We start from the raw sequence: 19,607 nt of genomic DNA, 5'->3' as shown, positions 1-19,607 counted from the left end.
ACACACAACACCTTGCTATCAAATGGCTACAGGATTAAAAAAATAATCATTCCTCCCTCAATCTGCATCCATCTCTTTAGGATTTCAGGGAATGCTATCACTTAAATAGTGTAACCAAGTGAAAAAAAAAAAATTATTATTTAGGCCTCCAAGGAGTCGAAAGACTCATCGCTGGAGATCCTTCCTAGGAAACACAAATCCATCAAGACTCATCATGGGAGGTCCCTCCTAGGAAACACAAAGTCCATCATACCTCTCCTTAAACTCATTGACCATTCTCGCTCTCACCACTCTATCAGCCAATGCATTTCATGGATCAACAACCCTCCAAGGAAAGAAACCACTCCTAACACTGTTGCTCACAGTTTCCTTTCGTAACTTCCAGGGATGGCCTCTTGTCATCACCCCTTCCCACTTACAACCAAGCGAAGGAACTCCCCGGTGTCAACCCTGTAACCACCTCTCAACAGTTTAAAAGTCTCAATCATATCACCTCTCCTTCTATCCACCAAACTCTGCAGTCCACATTTCCTCAGCTGATCCTCATAACTAACAATGTACAGTCCTGAAACCATCTTTGTTATCCACCTTTGTATCCTTTCCACAGTTAATTTATCCCCTTCAAATCCTAGGTACCAAATCTGAGAACAATAGTCTAAGTGTGGTCCGATCAGGGTCTTATACAACAGAATGATAACTCTTTTATCTCTGCAGGTCAGTGTCCTTCTCATTATTGCAGCAATCGTCTGTGTTATCTTCACCACCTTTGCAGTATTATTTTTGTTATTATTATTGTTATTATTAAACACCTCCAGGGAGTCCAAAGACCCATTGAGGGAGGGCACCTACTCTACAACTCTCCATCTCCACCACTCAAACCTCATCCACCAACCACATAATCTACATCAACGCCATCTACTGTCCACCAACACTACTAGTATTTTCACACACAATCACAAACATCCCTACCCACAGTAGGATTCGAACCCACAGCCTTTTGGCTGGAGAGCGGATATGCTGACCACTCGGCCAACCTGGCTGGCATATGTCCCCTGAATTTCAGGTTTCTATCAATCATCAACCCCAGATCTCTTGTCTCCCCTGCTTGCTCCAGTATAGCTCCTCCAATAGAGTATGCAGAATCCCATCGATGTGTACCAAACCTCAAGAACTTAATTTTGCTGCATTAAACCACTAATCCCAATTCATTTGCCCATCTGTCTAGCTTATTCAAATCCTCTTGCAGGACTACCACATCTGCACTATTACTAATAACCCTTCCCAGCTTCACATCATCTGCAAACAACTGAATATCCCCCTGCAATCCACTGACCATGTCATTGATATAAAGATTAAACAATATAGGTCTCAGTACTGAACCCTGTGGGACCCCCACTTGCACCCATCTGCCTCCTTGAAACTGCTCCACCATACACAGCTCTCTGATACCTATCAGACAGCCAATCCTGAATCCAGATGACCAACCTGACATCCAAACCTATGTGCTGCAACTTAAATATCAGCTTATCATGTGACACCCTGTCAAATGCCTTTGCTGAATCCAAGAAAATGGCAGTATATGCATTTCCCTCATCTACTGCTCTTGTAACTTTATTATAAAAGGCTAGCATATTACTAAAACAAGAGTGCCCCTTCACAAATCCATGTTGACTCTCACAGAAAACATTACAACAAGTCTCAAGACACCTAGAAGCAAACCAGCAAGCAGTTTTTTTCCTTCTCATAATGAATGACTTGCATGCAATAAATCAAATAATTATTGAAAAAAATATAGTGAATATAACAAATCTCCATGCATCTTTTTTTTACTGATCATAACAAAACATTTGACTCCATGGTCCATTCACATTTTTTATATCTGCTACTGAAACAATGTGTAAGTTTTAAATGTATATCAAACTGACTGAAGCTGTTTATTCTAAAAGTCAAGCATCTGCATGCAAATAAGGAAAAAGTGATTACTTTCCAAAGTGGCAATCACGACACTTTTTTTTTTCCCAAACATTTTCAAACATGGCAAACCAATAGCCCTAGACATTTTACAGTTAAATTCAAACTGGACAAAGAAGGGTGTCATTGTCTTAGAGACTAAGTAATCTCCAATTTGTTGATATACTGAAATCTTCACAAAAAGCCCATTCTTTCATCCCCATCAGTTCAGTGAATTGATGGGGATGATAAAAGAACTGAACAGTACAAGTGAACTAGCTGAACTTGAATACAATATTACAAAAACCAAAACTGTGACTAAAAGCTCAAAAATTCCTGTCTTCCTATATCTGGGAGAAATAATATCTACAATAGACAAAATCTAGGAACACATTCAAGAATAAACCAAAGCATGGGATAAATTCTAGAGACTGAAACAACAGACAGTGGGTGACTTGTTATCTATCTCGTTTTCTTAAGAGAGAATGAGATAGATAATGCTCATATTATCTACATCATTTTCTTAAGAGAGAAGAAGATTAATAACAAGCATATCTAGGTAGGGCATGCTCTATGGTGTTTGCAAGAAGCCTAAATTGGAATATCTGAGGATTAATGTTTCCCAAATTTTGGGAAGTTTCTTGCATCTGCATTTATTTAAATTCAGGGGATTTTTGGCAGCAACTTATAAATAAAAAAAATTTAAATAAAAAAAACAGCCTTTCTTTCTTTCATTCTTTCTTTATTCACTGTGATGGAGCATAGTCGACAAGACCCTATTGACAAAATTGTCATGATTGCGCATAGCTCATGTTCATCTATGAGGATGGAGGCTGATCTGCCTGTCTGTTCAAGATATGCAAACTTTCAGAGTACTTTATATATGAGGATGGTCTGAAAAGTTCTCTGTCTAACAATGAAAACTGAATTTATAATTTCAAAATTATTTTTATTTTTCAACATAATCTCATTTAAGACTAATACATTTATTCCATCCCTGTAGTGGTTCTCAGTAAGATCTGCAAAATACCCCTCTACCCCTCTTGATTCGAAGAAAAACACTACCCAACCAGGAAGAGTTTTAATTTTGGGAAGAGATAGAAGTCAGAGGGAGCTAAATCTGAAGAATAAGGTGGATGTTCCAACTATTCATAGTGCAGATCCCTTAATTTTCCCATTGCCAAAACACCTTTGTTGGAAGATGCATTGTCCTGATGAAAGATGGGTTTTTTCCTTCTGAAAACCGGGTCTTTTCTCACGAATTTTTTCATCTAGTCTGGTTAAAAGATCGGAATAATATTCCCCAGTTATTGTTTTACCCTTTTCAAGATAATTGATAAACAAAATGCCTTTAGCATCCCAAAACACCAATGCCATGACCTTTCCTGCTGATGGAACTGACTTTGTCTTCTTTGGCGCTGAACAACCGGCTTAGTCCACTGTTTTAACTGCTGTTTGGATTCTGGTGTGTAATTGTGAATCCAAGTCTCATTCATAGTAATAAATCAACGCACAAAATCCGTTTTATTCTTGTTAAAACACTCCAAGCACTGTTCAGATATTTTCATGCGAGTGCTTTTTGATCTGCTGTGAGCAAGCGTGGCACCCATCTTGTACAGAGCTTTTTCATTTGCAATTCTTCATGCAAAATATATCCTACAAGTCCTTTTGAAATGCCTATAGTCTCAGCAATTTCGCACACTTTGACTTGCCGGACATTCAATAACATATCGTGCACTTGATCAATGATTTCTGGTATTGTTACACTTTTTAGACGTCCTTCACATGGATCATCTTCAAGGCTCGTACGGCCATGTTTAAACTCAACAGCCCATTTCTTAATTGTCGAAAACGAAGGAGAAGAGTGCCCATAAACTTTTTATGAACTTAGAATGAATTTCTTTGCATTAAACCTTCTTTTACAAAGAATTTTATAACCCAAGTTTCAGGTGAGGGTGGGAATAAAAGCTCTGCAGAAATTGTATTTTTTTCAAAGACCTTCCTATTGTTTCAGATGGTGATGGCATTCCTGAAATCTTTCTAAAGAGATGGATGCAGATTGGGAGAGGAATGATTTTTTTTTAATCCTGTAGCAACTGCAGCCATTGGATAGCAAGGTGGTGTGTATATGGTTGATTTCTTTGAAAGAGAGGTTCCAGTAGAACAAAGATTGCAGGCTCTATCACTTAGAATTTTAATTATGCCATTTGTTGAGATTGGAGGGGTGGAGGACTGTGAATGTATCTACCTGTCTGTGTATCATATAAGTCTATGTCTTGTTTTCCAAAAGTTTCTTAAAAAATGTTATTAGAAAAAAGTGTTTTTCCTTTAAATATTATAGATATCTTTTCCTTTTCCAACAATTCTGGTTGGAAGAACAAAATTTACAAACAGATAGAAGGAACTGCTATGAGTTCCCCATTTCCTCAACTTCTGCTAATATCTTCAGGACTGAATATGGTGTTGTACTACCTTACTGGGATAAGGTAGTACAATACCGGCAACTTGCAGTAAAGGTGGACCAAGCTAACATCCCTCCTATCCCAGTATCTCCCATAATGCAAAACACATCTCCTTGCGGATATGTATAATGTTATGCATTAAGGGGGGGGGGGGGCTGACTCCCACTGAAGAGACCTCAATAATGCACAACATTATACATATCTGCAAGGAGATGTGTTTTGCATTATGAGAGATATTGGGATAGCAGTGATGTTAGTTTGGTCCACCTTTGCTATGAGTTGCCCGGTGTACCTTACCCCAGTAAGGTAGTACAACACCATATTCAGTCCTGAAGATATTTTAAGGCACAAACTTTGTTTGCTCGCACTTGGATAAAGGATTAAACTAAATTTATTATAGTCTAACCAAGTGAAAAATAAACTTTCAACATTCTACTACCTGGGTTTTCATCTTTCCCTGTTTGGAGTAAATGATTATAAAGATTCAAAAGCTGAGATTGTTCCTGAATGCTACAACATTCTGACATTGACATTCTTTCCATTAAAAAAAGTAAAATTTGGTATAAAGAAATCTTTTATCTCTTTCGTCACGAACTTCCACAGTTGGATTCTGACAAAAACACTTTGTTTATTAAATCCAGGTGTAAGCAAACAAAGTTTGCACACCTGAAAATATCTTCAGGACTGAGGTAAGGTGGTACATCCCTTGGCAACTTGCAGCAAAGGTGGACCAAGCTCTCATCACTCCTTGTCTCAGTATCTCCCATAATGCAAAGCACATCTCCTTGCAGACATGTGTACTGCTATGCATTAAGGGAAGGGCCACTACCCAGACCAGTTTCGACCTTTATTGAGGTCTCATCAGTGAGAGGCAGACCCAGAGTGGTAATACTAAGGCAGAAGCAATGGAGAGGTCATATTTACCTATACAAGTTGTCAAACGGTGTACCACCTTGTTATTACATTACTCTGGATTTAGATAAAGTTGTTGGAAATTTATTTTGCACTTGGTTAGACTACTATAATAAATTTAGTTTAAACCTTTATCCAAGTGTAAGCAAAGTTTACCCCTGAAAATATCTTCAGGACTGAGGTAAGGTGGTACATCCCTTGGCAACTCGTAGCAAAGGTCTGAGTAGTGGCCCTTCCCTTAATGCATAGCAGTATACATGTCTGCAAGGAGATGTGCTTTGCATTATGGGAGATACTGAGACAAGGAGTGATGAGAGCTTGGTCCACCTTTGCTGTGAGTTGCGAAGGGATGTACCACCTTACCTCAGTCCTGAAGATATTTTCAGGTGCAAACTTTGTTTGCTTACACTTGGATAAAGGATTAAACTAAATTTATTATAGTCTAACCAAGTGCAAAATAAACTTCCCACATCTATTAAAGTCCTTTGAAAAATCCAAGTATATCGCTGTATATGCATCTCTTCTGTCTAACAAATTTGTTAAATGGTTGTGATATAGCAAATTGCTAAAACATGATCTCTCTTTAACAAACCATGCTGGCTATCACAGAGAATACTGTTATTATTAATCCAATTCTGAATTCTGATCCTCTCCAACATCTTAAACACAACTTCATACATACAGAATGGGTTCTATAATTTGTAACTTCAATCTTATCAGCCTGGATGGTGCTCCATTATTGAGCCCATACCTGACCGCTGCCACAGATGAGCATGACTCTTTTGTGGTGGTGAGTAGGAGGGTCACAGTGTTGTGCATGGAAGGTGCCAGGCATATGCCTACCTGCAGCTGCCATTGGTGCAGATCTTGGTGGTAGCAGCAAATACTCAAGTGAGAACCTTGATGACTGAGTCGGGGAAGGGTTTCATGTGAACAGCAGTTGAACATAGGTCAGTCGTTCCTAAGGATAGGAGAAATCCGTTCTAAAGTGGGACATTGCGAGAAAAAAAGCTGGTCCTGCCAGTAGACCGAAAGAGAATCAGGTTAACATTCCTGAACCCAGACATGGAGATTGGCCATGTATGGTGCCAAGTGCAGTAAAGCAACAAAACTTGGAGAAGTTGACGATGTCCTGGGGAGAGTTGTTTTATCTTTGTATGGGTTTGGCTTCGTGGAATCAGTTTGTCCGGAGATAGGGATGTAAAGCACCATGCCTCCTGCAGTGTCTAGAGTTCCTGTCAGCCCTTGAAAATCCAAGGGGGGAGGGAGTGTGATTTTTGTGCCAGACTGTACCCATATCCATAACAGGTCTCCAAGGTGAACAGCCTCTAGTCAATAGAGTAATGTATAAGGGAAGTTGGCAAGACGAATCTGTAACCTTGGGACAAGGATTGGCTCTGAGGACTGGGTCAGTCAGCCCAGGGTCCAAAGTGAGTATGTCACTGCACTGGGACTGTCCAGTGATGGAATGGTAGAGCCTGGACCAGCATTAGGGCTGTCTTGTGGATTGCCTCAACTACATGGTCTGTCTGGTGTGACCGTTTTGGCTGGCAACTAACAGCCGACTCATAACTGGCATGGACCAGGGGAATCCGACTGTCTAATTAAAACAAATCAGTTTGATGGTCCATTGAGAGGTGTTGATACCAGTGTGCTTTCTGGCCGGTGTTGTGAATGTTTAAGTGAAAGAATATAAATTAAGGTTGGGAGTATACAGTGGGAGTAAACATGACTCTCATTGAGGTGGATGATATTTAGATGTGGCAGGTAGAGCCCTGGTTCTGTTGGTCATATAAACTAGCCAGTTTATGTTAAATCTCTATAGAGACTAATTCATCATTGGGAGCCTGATATAATGTGCATTAAATAGCACTTAAGAAAATCCCATGCAGAAGGCCAGGTCTGATATGCCTCTTTGAGGACCCCTTAGAGAGAATGCCAAGTGCTACTCTTAGAAATGTAGGAACTTGTCACCCTACCCACGCACCTACATACCAAGCAATCATAGGGAATTTGGCTATCTAGTGACCATCATTAGATTTTCCAGGAGGTGGTACTCCATTCAACTCTAACACCCTGCCCAAGCACAGCAACTGTTGGAAACCTTCTTGTCTGACTTTCTAGTGATGGTGATCTCATTGGATTGATTTGCTAGTTCAAGAGTATGAATCCACTACAAATGAATTAATGTGAGAATAATGTCCATATGAAAATAACATTCTCAAATAGGAGTAGGTGGGGATATAGCAACTAGAAATAAGATAGATTTAAGATAGTATTTAAGTTAGGTTAAGATGAGAATGTAAATCATATGCTTGACAAATTAATAAGATACTGCAGAGGTGCGAGTTCAACTGGCTGAATCTGAGGTTGGCCCTGACCAGGTGTTAGTGAGGTGCCGGACTCCATCATTGCCCTATGGTTGCTTCTATTAAGGGAAGTCAAGGTTGTCTAGTGCATGGCTATGTCATGCTTAATGTACATCTCCAATTGAAAACCTTTAGGTTCAAGATGTGGGATTATGACTGAATGCATCTAATCAGAATCTCATCTAGCCCCTGCAATGAAACTGTTTCTGCCTCGTGCGTTGAAAGGCAGTGCCAGCCAGAGTTGCTTTCATACTGTTATAGTGTGATTGCTTTGGTGATGAGGCCACTTGAACAGAAGTATCAAGGCAGCTGTTGAGACTATGCGACTGCTGCTTCCTGTGCTGCACCATTTAGGTGTGATGTTCAGGCACCAAATCATCCACAGATGATCTAGGTACTGTTTGGTATTAGGTACTGTTCTTTTTGGTCTGAATGTTGTGCTTAGAAGAGCAGTCACCATACTGTGATCTATTGAGACTCTGCAGCTACTGGTGACCAAATCATTAAATGACTGTTTATATCACACACATCTGAAATATCATCCCCCCCCCCCTCCCTCCTAGCTTCATGTCCTAGTTGTTTGGCCATAATCTCAATCCTAATCTAGCAGCATCCCCATGTTAAAATCAAATTTATTTATTTATTTTTATTTATTATTATTATTATTTTATTTTTATTTTTTTTAAATCACCTAAGTGATCAATCCCTGAAATTTACAGATTCCTCGTTACCCTGTACAGACAATAGAAAAATTATTGTATGGATAACAGCAAAATGTGTCATTTAAAATATATATGTATATGATTTTGTTTATTTGTTTATATTTTCCTGTAGGAAGTTGCTCATATTAATGATTCTGCACACTGGGTCAGCTATATGCATATATATTGCAAAACTCAACAACACCAAGCAAAGATACTAACTGGAATTGAAAAAATGAAGACTCTCTTTCATACTTGGGAGCAGCTAGGTATATTTAATTGATTTATTTTAAAATTGAGATTTTAAAATAAGAATTAAGAATGCCTTCTGTGTTTGAATATTAATACCATAAACTTTATAATGTATATTTTATTCATAATTGTGTATATCTAACCTCAGTCTTTCATATTTTCTACATGTCCACACACACATATTTATACTATTCTCCCCCTCCTGTCATGATTATTATTATCATAACAGGTATCTCCATGGAGTCAAAAGACTCATTGCTGGAGACACCCTATCTATAATTCATACAATACGTATCATGACTATCCTTCCTTAAACTTATTCACTGTTTGGGCACTCACAACCACCTCTAGCAATCCATTCTGCCCATTCACTGTATTCCAGTTAAAGAACCTAGTCCACACACCCTTACTAACCACATGCTCTTAGACACCTTACAGTGGTGACCCCCTTGTTCTCCCCTACTTCTCATGTTGAAAATTTTCGTTTGCATCAAACTTATAGAATCTCTTTATTATTATTATTATTATTATTATCTAGGCCTCCAAGGAGTCAAAAGACTCATTGTGGGAGGTCCTTCCTAGGAAACACGTCTATCAAGACTCAGTGTGGGAGATTCCTCCTCCTAGGAAACGCAAAGTCTATCATATCACTCCTTAAACTCATTGACTGTTCTCACTCTCATCACCACTATCAGGCAATGCATTCCACGGTTCAGCCACCCTCCATGCAAAGAAACCACTCCTCACCCTCTTGCTCACAGTTTCCTTTCATAACTTCCATGGATGGCCTGTTGTCATCACTCCTTCCTGCTTTCAACCATGTGAAGGAACTCCCTAGTGTCAACCCTGTAACCACCTCTCAAAGTTTAAAAGTGTCAATCATATCACCTCTCCTATCCACCAAACTCTGCAGTCCACATTCCATCAGCTGATTCTCATAACTAACATTGTACAGTTCTGAAACTGTCTTTGTTATCTGCCTCTGTACCCTTTCCACAGTTAATTTATCCCCTTCAAATTCTGGGGACAAAATCTGAGAACAATAGTCTAAGTTGGTCTGATCAGGATCTTATACAATGGAATGATAACTCTTTTATCTCTGCAGGTCAGCGTCCTTCTCATTATTGCAGCAATTCTTTGTGTTACCTTCACCACCTTTGCAATATGTCCCTTGAATTTCTGGTTTCTATCAATCATCAACCCCGATCTTTAGTAACTTATGTTTCTATCATATCCCCTCTCCTCCTCCTGTCAGCTAAAACCACACACCTTCAATCTGTTCTCTTAGAACACATTCCAGAGACCTGTCACCAGCTTAGTCACCCATCTCTCAATCCTTTTCACTTCCTGATCTCCAAAATTCCAAAGTATCTAAATATGTGCACAGTGGTCAACATGTGGCCGAATTATATAGCCTTATAAAGAGCAATAATAACCTTCCTATCTTTACTTTGCCAGTGTGTTTTTCAGCATCCCAGTAATCCTCTGAGTAATCAACCCTTACAATTTGTCCTCTGAATTTCAAATCTCTATCCACTTCCTCCCCCTCCTCCCCTTACAATCCCTAGCCTCATCAATTTTCTGTAATTAATGCAGTACCATCAATATGATACAAAGTGTGTAATCATTTCATCCCAAAGTGCATTACGTTACATTACATTTTGCAGCATTAAATTGACAACCATTATTCATTGCCCACACTGCCAATTTATTTAAGTCATCCATCATGATATCTACATCAACTTTATCAACTGTTGCCCTCCTCAGTTTTGTACCATCAGCAAACAACTGACTCTTCTTCTTTCCAACCATTTTCTGTCCACTGTTGGATGAAGGCCTTCTCCAGTTCTTTTCACATTTCTCTGTTCTTGGCAATGGTTGACCAATTTTTGACAGTTCATCACTCCACCTTCTTTTAGGATGTCCTCAGCCTCGTTTCCCTTCTTTTGGAATCTAGTTCATTAGTATAGTGTTCCATCACTCATCCTCTCTCCTGGATAGATGTCCGGCCCACTTCCATTTTAGTCTCTTGTGGTGAAGAATGATGTCAGTGATGTGAGTCTGACTTCTTATCTTTTAATGTGATGCCTAGCATCAACCTCTCCATTTTTCTTTGAGTTGTTAGTTTATTTGCCTGTGCTTTTGTTAGTGACCAAGTTTCACAACCATATGTGATGACTGGAAGTATACACTGGTCAAATGTCTTGCTTTTTAAACAGAATGGGACATCATTGTTTTGAAAAATGCTTTTCAGTTTTCTGAATGCACCTCAGGCAAGTTGAACTCTCCTATTTATTTCATTTTGGAGTCCACAGTTTAGATCAATGAGATGACCTACGTATGTATATGAAGAGACTCTTTCCAAGAAATTGTTTTCTATTATTATGTTTTTTGTTGTTACGAAATGATTAAACATAATTTTGTCTTTTCTCTGTTTATTTTTATACCAACTTTTCTGCTTTCATGATATAGGTCTTCTGGAGTGTTTGCAAAAATTATGATATCATCTACATATCTTAGGTGTGTTAAGTTTCTGTTATTAATTTTTATACCAAGGTTTGCCCAGTTTATATTATTAAATATTTCTTGAAGGACTGCTGTAAAGATTTTGGGTGATAGAGGTATCCTTGTCAGACACCTTTTTCAATTGATATTTTATTACAACTTGTGTGAAGTTGGATTGTTGCTGTTGCAGTGTAGCATATTTCCTAGAGGAGGTCCATATATTCTCCAGGAACTCCCTGATTCTGGAGTGCTTTGATTATTGCATTAGTTTTGATGGAATTGAATGCTTTTTCATAATCATAATCAGTAAAGGCTAAACAGAGAGGCAATTGGTTTTCTTCTCTTTTCTATTATTTGTTTTGCTGCATGAATATAATCAATTGTGTTAAAGCCTTTACGGAATCCTGCTTGTTTTACTGGTTGATTTGAGTCTAGAAGAGGGGTTAACTTGTTTGTTATTACTTTTGTGAGAATTTTGTATAGATTGGAGAGAATACTAATTGGTCTATAGTTCTTTACTTCTTCTTTGTTCCCCTTTTTAAATAATAGTTTCAGAGTAGCATTTTTTCAGTTTTCTGTTATCTTCCCCTCTTCTAGGCACATAGATTTAGTAAGTTTGTGACATGGTGAATGATATTATTTCCTCTCCATTTAATTATTTCTGTGTGAATTAGGTCTTCAACAGGACATTTTTCATTTGTTTTGATGCTTGTTTTATTTCATCTGAAGTGAATGGGGGGATGAATTCTATATGCAATGGAGAAGAGTTATTTATTTGTAAGTGGAGATTTCTGTGGTTTGGAAGTTCATAAGGCATATTCAGGTAATTGGACCACATTTTTTTTTTTTTATTAAGCTAAAAGCAGAATAAAGAAATAAAACCCAACAAGTTTCGTAAGTCGTTTGACTTTCATCTTCAGGGGTAAAAGGTAACTGAAAGTTAAAACGACAAAAAAGAGAAATTAATAGTTCATACTATACAGTTGTAGCTGTCTGACTGTTTATAAAAATTAAAAAATCAGAATGCAGATTCAAAGCAGTGCTAAGTTTAAACAATGCTGGATGATGCCACGTTCTGTTGTTCACGATCATAATGTCCAATGTCTGACTGAGGTATATTGTTTATCAAAGCTGACCAAACTTGTTGTAGAATTAAGCCTTGGTTTTTATTGCATTGTGTTGGAATTCTAAGCATGTTTGCAGCTTCTTTAAATTTCTTTATATAACAATTTTTTTCTATATAAGACATGTTTGTTTTCTTCCAGAGTACATTGTGGCCGGTGGAAGTGGTATGGAAAGCTAGACCTGATTTGTGTTCTCTTCTGTTTTGTACATCCTTTTGATGTTCATTCATGCGTATTTCCCCAGATCTTCCTGTCTGTCCAACATAGCAGATGCCGCAAGAACAATAAATTTGATAAGCACCTGGTTTTTTTAAAGGATGATGTGGAGGTTTCGGGGGATATAGAAATCTCAAAATTTTTTCCAGTGGCAGAAAGGCTACTTTGATGTTGTGTTTGTTTAGTAATTTAGCCATCTTGTCTTTAACATTCTTGATATATGGAAGCGTGATGGCATTTTTGAAATCTTGTTTCTGTGAGATGCTTGTAGGTGGTGTGTGGAGGATTTTTTTGATAATCTTGGGTTCGTAATCATTTTTTTTTGAGGATCTGTGTTAAATATTCCAATTCTTCATTTCTCTGTTTTTCTGTGCTGGAAATATTATAAGCTCTGTCCCTCAGGGTTTTTATTAGACTTTTTTTTTTTTTTTTTTGCGAAGGGTGGTGGTGTGAGGCCGCATTAAGAAATCTTCCTGTGTTGGTGGGTTTTCTATATATTGAGAAAGAAAGTTTATTATCTTTTTCATTGACTTTTAACAGGATGTCAAGAAAAGGAAGTTTTCTAAGTTCTTCTTGTTCTAAAGTAAATTTTAGATTCTTATGTAAATTATTCAGATAATTTTTGAAAGCACTGAGTTCATCTGTTGTTCCTGGCCAAATGATGAAAATGTCGTCTACATAGCGTAGCCAAATTTTTGGTTTTTTATGATAATTGATTAAAGCATTATTTTCAGAATGTTCCATAAATAAGTTAGCTAAAGCCAGAGAGTGGGAAGAGCCCATAGCCAATCCTTTTTGTTCCCAAAATTTGTCTTGATACATGAAAAAAGTATTATTTATACAATGTTTATAAAGATCTACGATGTCCAGAGGAAAGAGGTCTTCAAGGAGATTCACAGTTTCGTTTCTTGGAACATTTGTAAATAGGCTGATAACGTCCAAACTTGCTAAGATGTCTGCAGGTTAATGTAAATATCTTTTACCTTCTCAATAAAATGTGTACTGTTCTTGATGAAAGAAGATGTTTTTCCTGTGTGAAGTAAAATCATGTTAGTGAGATGTTTTGCTAAATTAGAGGTCGGAAAGTCTCTTCCATCCACTATCGGTCTTAAGGGAATACCTATCTTATGTATTTTTGGTACACCATAAATTCTTGGAACTAATGGGTGTTTTGATTGTAGAGTTCTTTTAAATTCTTCAGTCCAATTAGGCATCTTTTTAATTAGATCATTGGTTTTATTGTGAGCATGCCATGTGGGATCTCTGTCTAAAGGTCTATAGGTATTAGAATCTTCAAGAAGAGTTTTCATTTTATTGTTATAATCTTCAGAGTTCAAAACTACTGTTGCATTCCCTTTATCTGCTTTGATTATAATGATATTTTTGTCTGATTTTAGTTCTTTGAGGGATGTGTATTCTGTGTAAGGAAGGTTCCTTTGCTTTGCAATAGTAAAGCTGTACTCTGTATGCAGATGAGATCTGATGTATCACCAGGTAAATTTCTTATTCCTTTTTCTATTTGAGTGATTATGTCAAATTTTGGTAGGAAATGTGACGTTAAGACAAAGTTGAAACCTTTCATGAGTAGATTTTTTTCAGTTCTTGATAGGACTCTTGAAGAAAGGTTAATAACTACTTGGGAACAATCTAAGTGTTTTCTTTGTTTTTGTTTTTCATAAAGAAGTAAGTTAAATTTTTTGATTAAAGTATGCGTCTTCCGTTCAGAAATTGCTGCAGCTTTATTATATGTGATGATATCTATGTTGTTCCACAGGTTGGACAGAAGAGATGTAGCTAACTCATTATGTAGAGAAAATGTATCTCGGCTAATTTGTGCTAATTCTAATCAAGTGGCTCAAATTCTTTCTCTCAGAATCACTAGTTCCATTCTTCAGTAAATTCTATTAGCTTTATTTGTATGGAATGCATGCTTGATTTGGATGAACTTATGTATGATTTCGTTATCTCTGCATCGGATTAAGAATATAAGATGGTTGATGAAATTCAGATGTTTGATACGTAATTTGTTGCATAACTTTATACCAAAAGCACTCATTGTGAGCATTTAATTGTAAGTGGAGGTTTCTGTGGTTTAGAAGTTCATAAGGCATATTCAGGTAATTGGACCACATTTTTTTTATTAAGCTAAATGCACAATAAAGAAATAAAACTCGACAAGTTTCGTAAGTCATTTGACTTACATCTTCAGGGTAAAAGGTAACTGAAAATTAAAACAACAAAGAAGAGAAATTAATAGTTCATACTATACAGTTGTAGCTGTCTGACTATAAAATTAAAAAATCAGAATGCAGATTCAAAGCAGTGCTAAGTTTAAACAATGCTGGATGATGTCACGTTCTGGTGTTCATGATCATAATGTCTGAGGTCTGACTGAGGTATATTTTTTTATCAAAGCTGACCAAACTTGGTATAGAATTAAGCCTTGCTTTTTATTGCATTGTGTTGGAATTCTAAGCGTGTTTGCAGCTCTTTAAATTTCCTTATGTAACAGTTTTTTTCTATATAAGACATGTTTGTTTTCTTCCAGAGTACACTGTGGCCGGTGGAAGTGGTATGGAAAGCTAGACCTGATTTGTGTTCTCTTCTGTTTTGTACATCCTTTTGGTGTTCGTTCATGCATATTTCTCCAGATCTTCCTGTCTCTGTCCTACGTAGCAGATGTAAGTCAAACGACTTACGAAACTTGTCTGGTTTTATTTCTTTATTGTGCTTTTAGCTTAATAAAAAAAAACGTGGTCCAATTACCGGAATATGTAATATTCTGGTAATTGTAGTTGAAGGATCACTATAGAGATCACTTTAGTAGTTGAAGGATCACTATAGAGTTCTTTATAAAATTCTTCTTGCCTGCTTAGGATTTGTTCTTGGTTCCTTATTATAGTTCCATTATTGTCTTTTATTGCAGTTATTTGACTTTTGCCAACTGCTAAATGTTTCTTAGTATTTTCATATTTTATTGTTTTCAATTGTTTCTTTTATTTTTTTAGTGTTATAAGAGCTTATTTCATTTCTTATCTTTTTCCTTATTGTTTTGCATAGTTCTGCATATTCTATTTTAGAAATTAAGTTTTTGTCTTGTTTCATGTTTCTTTTTTTTTTTTTTTTTTTTTAGTAGTTGTAAGGTTTCCTCTGAAAGTTTATGGTCTTTTTGTTGTTTGTTGCTTTTGAATTCATTGGCTGCTGAGATTATTACTTGTATTAGGTTTCTGCTTATTTTATTTATGTCTTCTTCTTCAAATATATTTATTGTCTAGTTTTTGATTGAGTTTTTCTTCATAATTCTTCTTCTTGTTTTCAATAGGTTTTAAGTCATAACTTCTTGATTTTTTGTTGTTTAGCCATTTTATTCTTTATACCATATACGTATGGTCCTATTGTGTGATGACCTACTTTGGCGTTAAAATCGCCCATTACTATAGTAAAGTTTTGATTGCTATTTCTTTTTTTGTCTAGAGTGTGCTGCAGTGAATATGCTGAACAACTGAATATGCTGCCTTAAATCTTCTGCTATATCATTAATGTATACAAATCAAAGAGTAGTTTCTTAGTACAGAGCCTTCGGCCTCTTCACTAGTCCCCTCTCATTTGCCTTGATTTCACTCCACCATACACCACCCTCTGTTGTCTGTTTGTCAGCCAATCTCCTAAACTCATAGACTCTTATCTATTCTGATTTGCTCCAACTTAAGTAATAGTTTTCAGTGTGGTATTCTCTCACAGGCCTTTTGCAAAGTCTAGAAGTATCATGTCGTAGCCATTTCTTTTATCTAATTTTGCTGTCACCTTATTATAACATGTAAATAAATTACTATGGCAGAACCTAGCTTTTACAAAACCATGCTGCCTCCCTTTAGAATACAGTAAAACCTCCATATAATGGACTAATTCGGGTGAGGGAGTGTCCGTTAAATCCAAAAGTTCTTTATATAATCAAGTAGATTTTCGGAATACATCGGCCAGCACGCGCTACAATGCCACAGAAAGTCATGCCACACAACAAAAGAATGTCGCATGCTAATCATTCGCTGAACATGTTTTATGAGGATTATTCATTTATGTCGGCTAAATTACTACTGTGTTTTCCAAATTTTGGCCTATTTGCCAAAATTTGTTAAAAATAACAGGAATAAGCAAATCTTGGTTAAAAGCATTTTAAAAATTAACAGGGTTAATTTTCACTTGTGACATACGGACCGGAAATTTTGTCCGTTAAATCTGAACTCTGTTAAATCAAGTTCCTTGAAATTGGGGGTTTACTGTATTATCATATTTTTATCCAGTCATTCTTGAATTTTACCTTTAACCAATTTTTTAAATACTTTAACTATCACTCTAAAGAGGCTAATTGGGCTTTCTGTACTTGATGAACTGACATGCCAATCCATCCCACTCCTGTATTCATTTTGATATTTTTCATTATGTTTAGTATTTCTAGTTCATCTATCTCAATTCTCATATGAGCCTCTGTCACTTGAGTTAATTGCAGAGTCACCACATGGTCACTTAATAACTCAACTATTTCTTCTGCTTCTGTCACTTTCCTACCATCAGCAATGAGTAAAGTTATCCTTCCATAATTATTCTCTCTCTATTACTTGCCACATTGTGCAAAAACTCTTTTGTATTTACTTTGGCCTGCTTAACTAACTTTCTATCAAAATCTGATATAGCCTACCTTACTATATTAGTTACCCTTCTTGTCTGCAGTTTGTATTGCTCCTAAGCTTACTGATCATCTTTTTGTTTATATTCCTGGCACGGTGATTTCTTTTTTTGAAGCTTCTGCTTTATATTACTTCTCAACCACTTAATCCCTACTCGGTTTATCCTCCCTCCCTGGGTATGTAGTTTGATACTGCCACTCTCAAACACTCCCCGACTACTTCCCATGCACTAATGGCATTCATTTCATTTTGCTTCTTATGCCATGACACTGCACCAAATGTATAATAGTCATTGACCAAAACATGGATATGAATTGAACACAGTTGAAATAACTAGGATGTGAAGGTTGCACCATCCATTCTCTCTATTATTAAGTGGGATCATCTTTCACACTCAGGAGAACACTTAACTGGATTAACTTGCATTCATTACTGCATTTTAACACCATTGTAAAAATCTTACATAATTCTTTTACTTGTTATCTTCAGTTTTGCAGTGTTATATGTACTGAGTGCAAATTTTAAATTTTTGTTATATGATAAATTAATTAAAAATATGTATATGTATTATTTGCATTTTTACATGTTAGTACTATTAGGACCTCCATGTGCTTAAGTAATGGCGAAACAAAAGGAGATTTCAATCTATTTGAGCAGTCTACTTGCATAACCTCATGATGTAATGCTTAAGGAATTATATAGAAATTATGATACATATATGTTTATTTATAATAATGTTCCTGTGCTGTATACTGTTGTAAATATGTAAACATCATACTAAAAGCAACTAGAGTTTTGCTTTGATTCTCAGTAAATGGACATACACATGTCTGTTACTGGGATTCAAAGCTAGCAAACAAGCAAGAAGGAGAACTGGAAAGGAGAGAGAAAACTGCTAAGTTAAATGCTGTGATCTCAGAAAAGTTTTTATATACATCTTTATCTACTCTCCAGTCAGGCAATCTGAAATGTAATGTATGATTCGTGCCTTCATATATTAGTAAGAGTGTTATGTTCTTAATAGAGAACAAGTGGTATATGGTTCATCAAATGAGATGGAATCTGCAGTAAAGTTCTCTTTTTTGGAAGTGATTTGGAACTGTTCATTTAAATGTATTCTTATTTCTCTAATGATTATTCTTTATGCCTACCTCAGAAAAATGAAGGAAAGATGTGTTTAAGGAAACTTGCTTACTAGAAGAAGAGATATGAAAGCATAATAATCATGTGAGATCTTTGACATTTATTCTATTCTAAGGAATTTGATAGATGACAATGATAAATGAAAAAAAAACAATAAAAAAAAGATAAATAAAATAAAGAGAATAATGGAATAAATGCTGCATAGAAAGTTTCCAAACTGAATTTAGCTGAATGCTATCTTTAAATTTTGTATATTTAATGATACCCTCAGATTTGAATTTAATTGTGAGGGTCAAAGAATGAGAGAATCTTCTTGAGCTTATATCAATGCATTTTTACATGTTAGTACTATAAGAACCTCCATGTTCTAATAGTACTAACTAATAATTCTATATTTTTTGTATGTAATAAAAATTCGAAAGTTAAATAAAGGAAAATAGAGAAAGGAATTTTTACTAATCGAAATTCTGCAGAAATTATGAATATGTCAGATCTCCCCAGCAAGATAAAAAGAATACTTAAGCATATCTAATTATATCTATTATATATACTTATACAATAAATACAGTTATGTATGTTTAATAATTCTCTTTATCTTGCTAGGGGGGGGGGGGGGAGCAGGAGCTAGGGATCAACAGATGACAGGAAGGCAGTGTAGTGGGAATGCAAGAAAAGAGAGAGAGCATGGGATGCAGGTGAACAAGAAATTAATGGGGCAGTAGAGGTGTGATGTGTGTGTGTTCAGTGACTCATGTAGTGCAATTGAGCAGATGCTAGAGCAGTGCTTGTCTATAGGAATAATGGAGAGTATAACTATGGCAGTTAAGCAAGGTGAAAGAGTTGATGAAGTGATTGTGATGTTGGATATAACCTGAGAGGCAGTGTGAGAGAGAAGACGGTAAGCATGTTAACTAGATATAACGATGCAGAAATGAGAAGAGCATAATAATAAATGGCATGATAGAGAGAATGTGCTGAAAGAGATGCTTGGATTATACAGGGGAGGTCCGAAAAGTTCTCTGCCTTGACCATAGATGGCAACACTATTGGCACGATTTTTTTTTTTTTTTCTATTTTGGTACATCTGTCATAAGCATCCATGTGAAATTGCAAGTCATTCTATAAGTAGTTTGTTTATACAGCTGTCTAAAGCAAAAGTGTTGTCTGTATCCCTTGAAATGGATAAAATTGAGTACCATGCGGTTATAAAATTCTTTGTAAAAGAAGGTTTAACGGCAAAAGAAATTCATTTGAAGTTCATAAAAGTTTATGGGCACTCTTCTCCTTC

At 36.3% G+C, this 19,607-nt stretch overlaps 1 protein-coding gene across 3 annotated transcripts in view; it reads left to right on the top strand.

Annotated features, from left to right (window-relative positions):
• LOC150103013 (DNA-dependent protein kinase catalytic subunit-like) overlaps window positions 1–19,607 on the top strand; it is an 847,149-nt gene that overhangs the window by 580,000 nt on the left and 247,542 nt on the right. For all 3 annotated transcript variants that reach the window (XM_090397444.1, XM_090397443.1, XM_090397442.1), the window contains exon 39: window positions 8,528–8,663. In XM_090397444.1, coding sequence (XP_090253570.1) covers window positions 8,528–8,663 — 136 coding nt within the window. The remainder of the gene's footprint in view (window positions 1–8,527; window positions 8,664–19,607) is intronic.

The sequence above is a fragment of the Typopeltis vanoorti genome, chromosome 9 (assembly GCF_054136105.1).
Source record: "Typopeltis vanoorti isolate ZY-2024b chromosome 9, IOZ_Tvanoo_1.0, whole genome shotgun sequence".
Taxonomy (NCBI): Eukaryota; Metazoa; Arthropoda; class Arachnida; order Uropygi; family Thelyphonidae; genus Typopeltis; species Typopeltis vanoorti.
The sequence above is the reverse complement of the archived record's forward strand: the minus strand, read 5'-3'. Positions and strand labels throughout refer to the sequence as shown.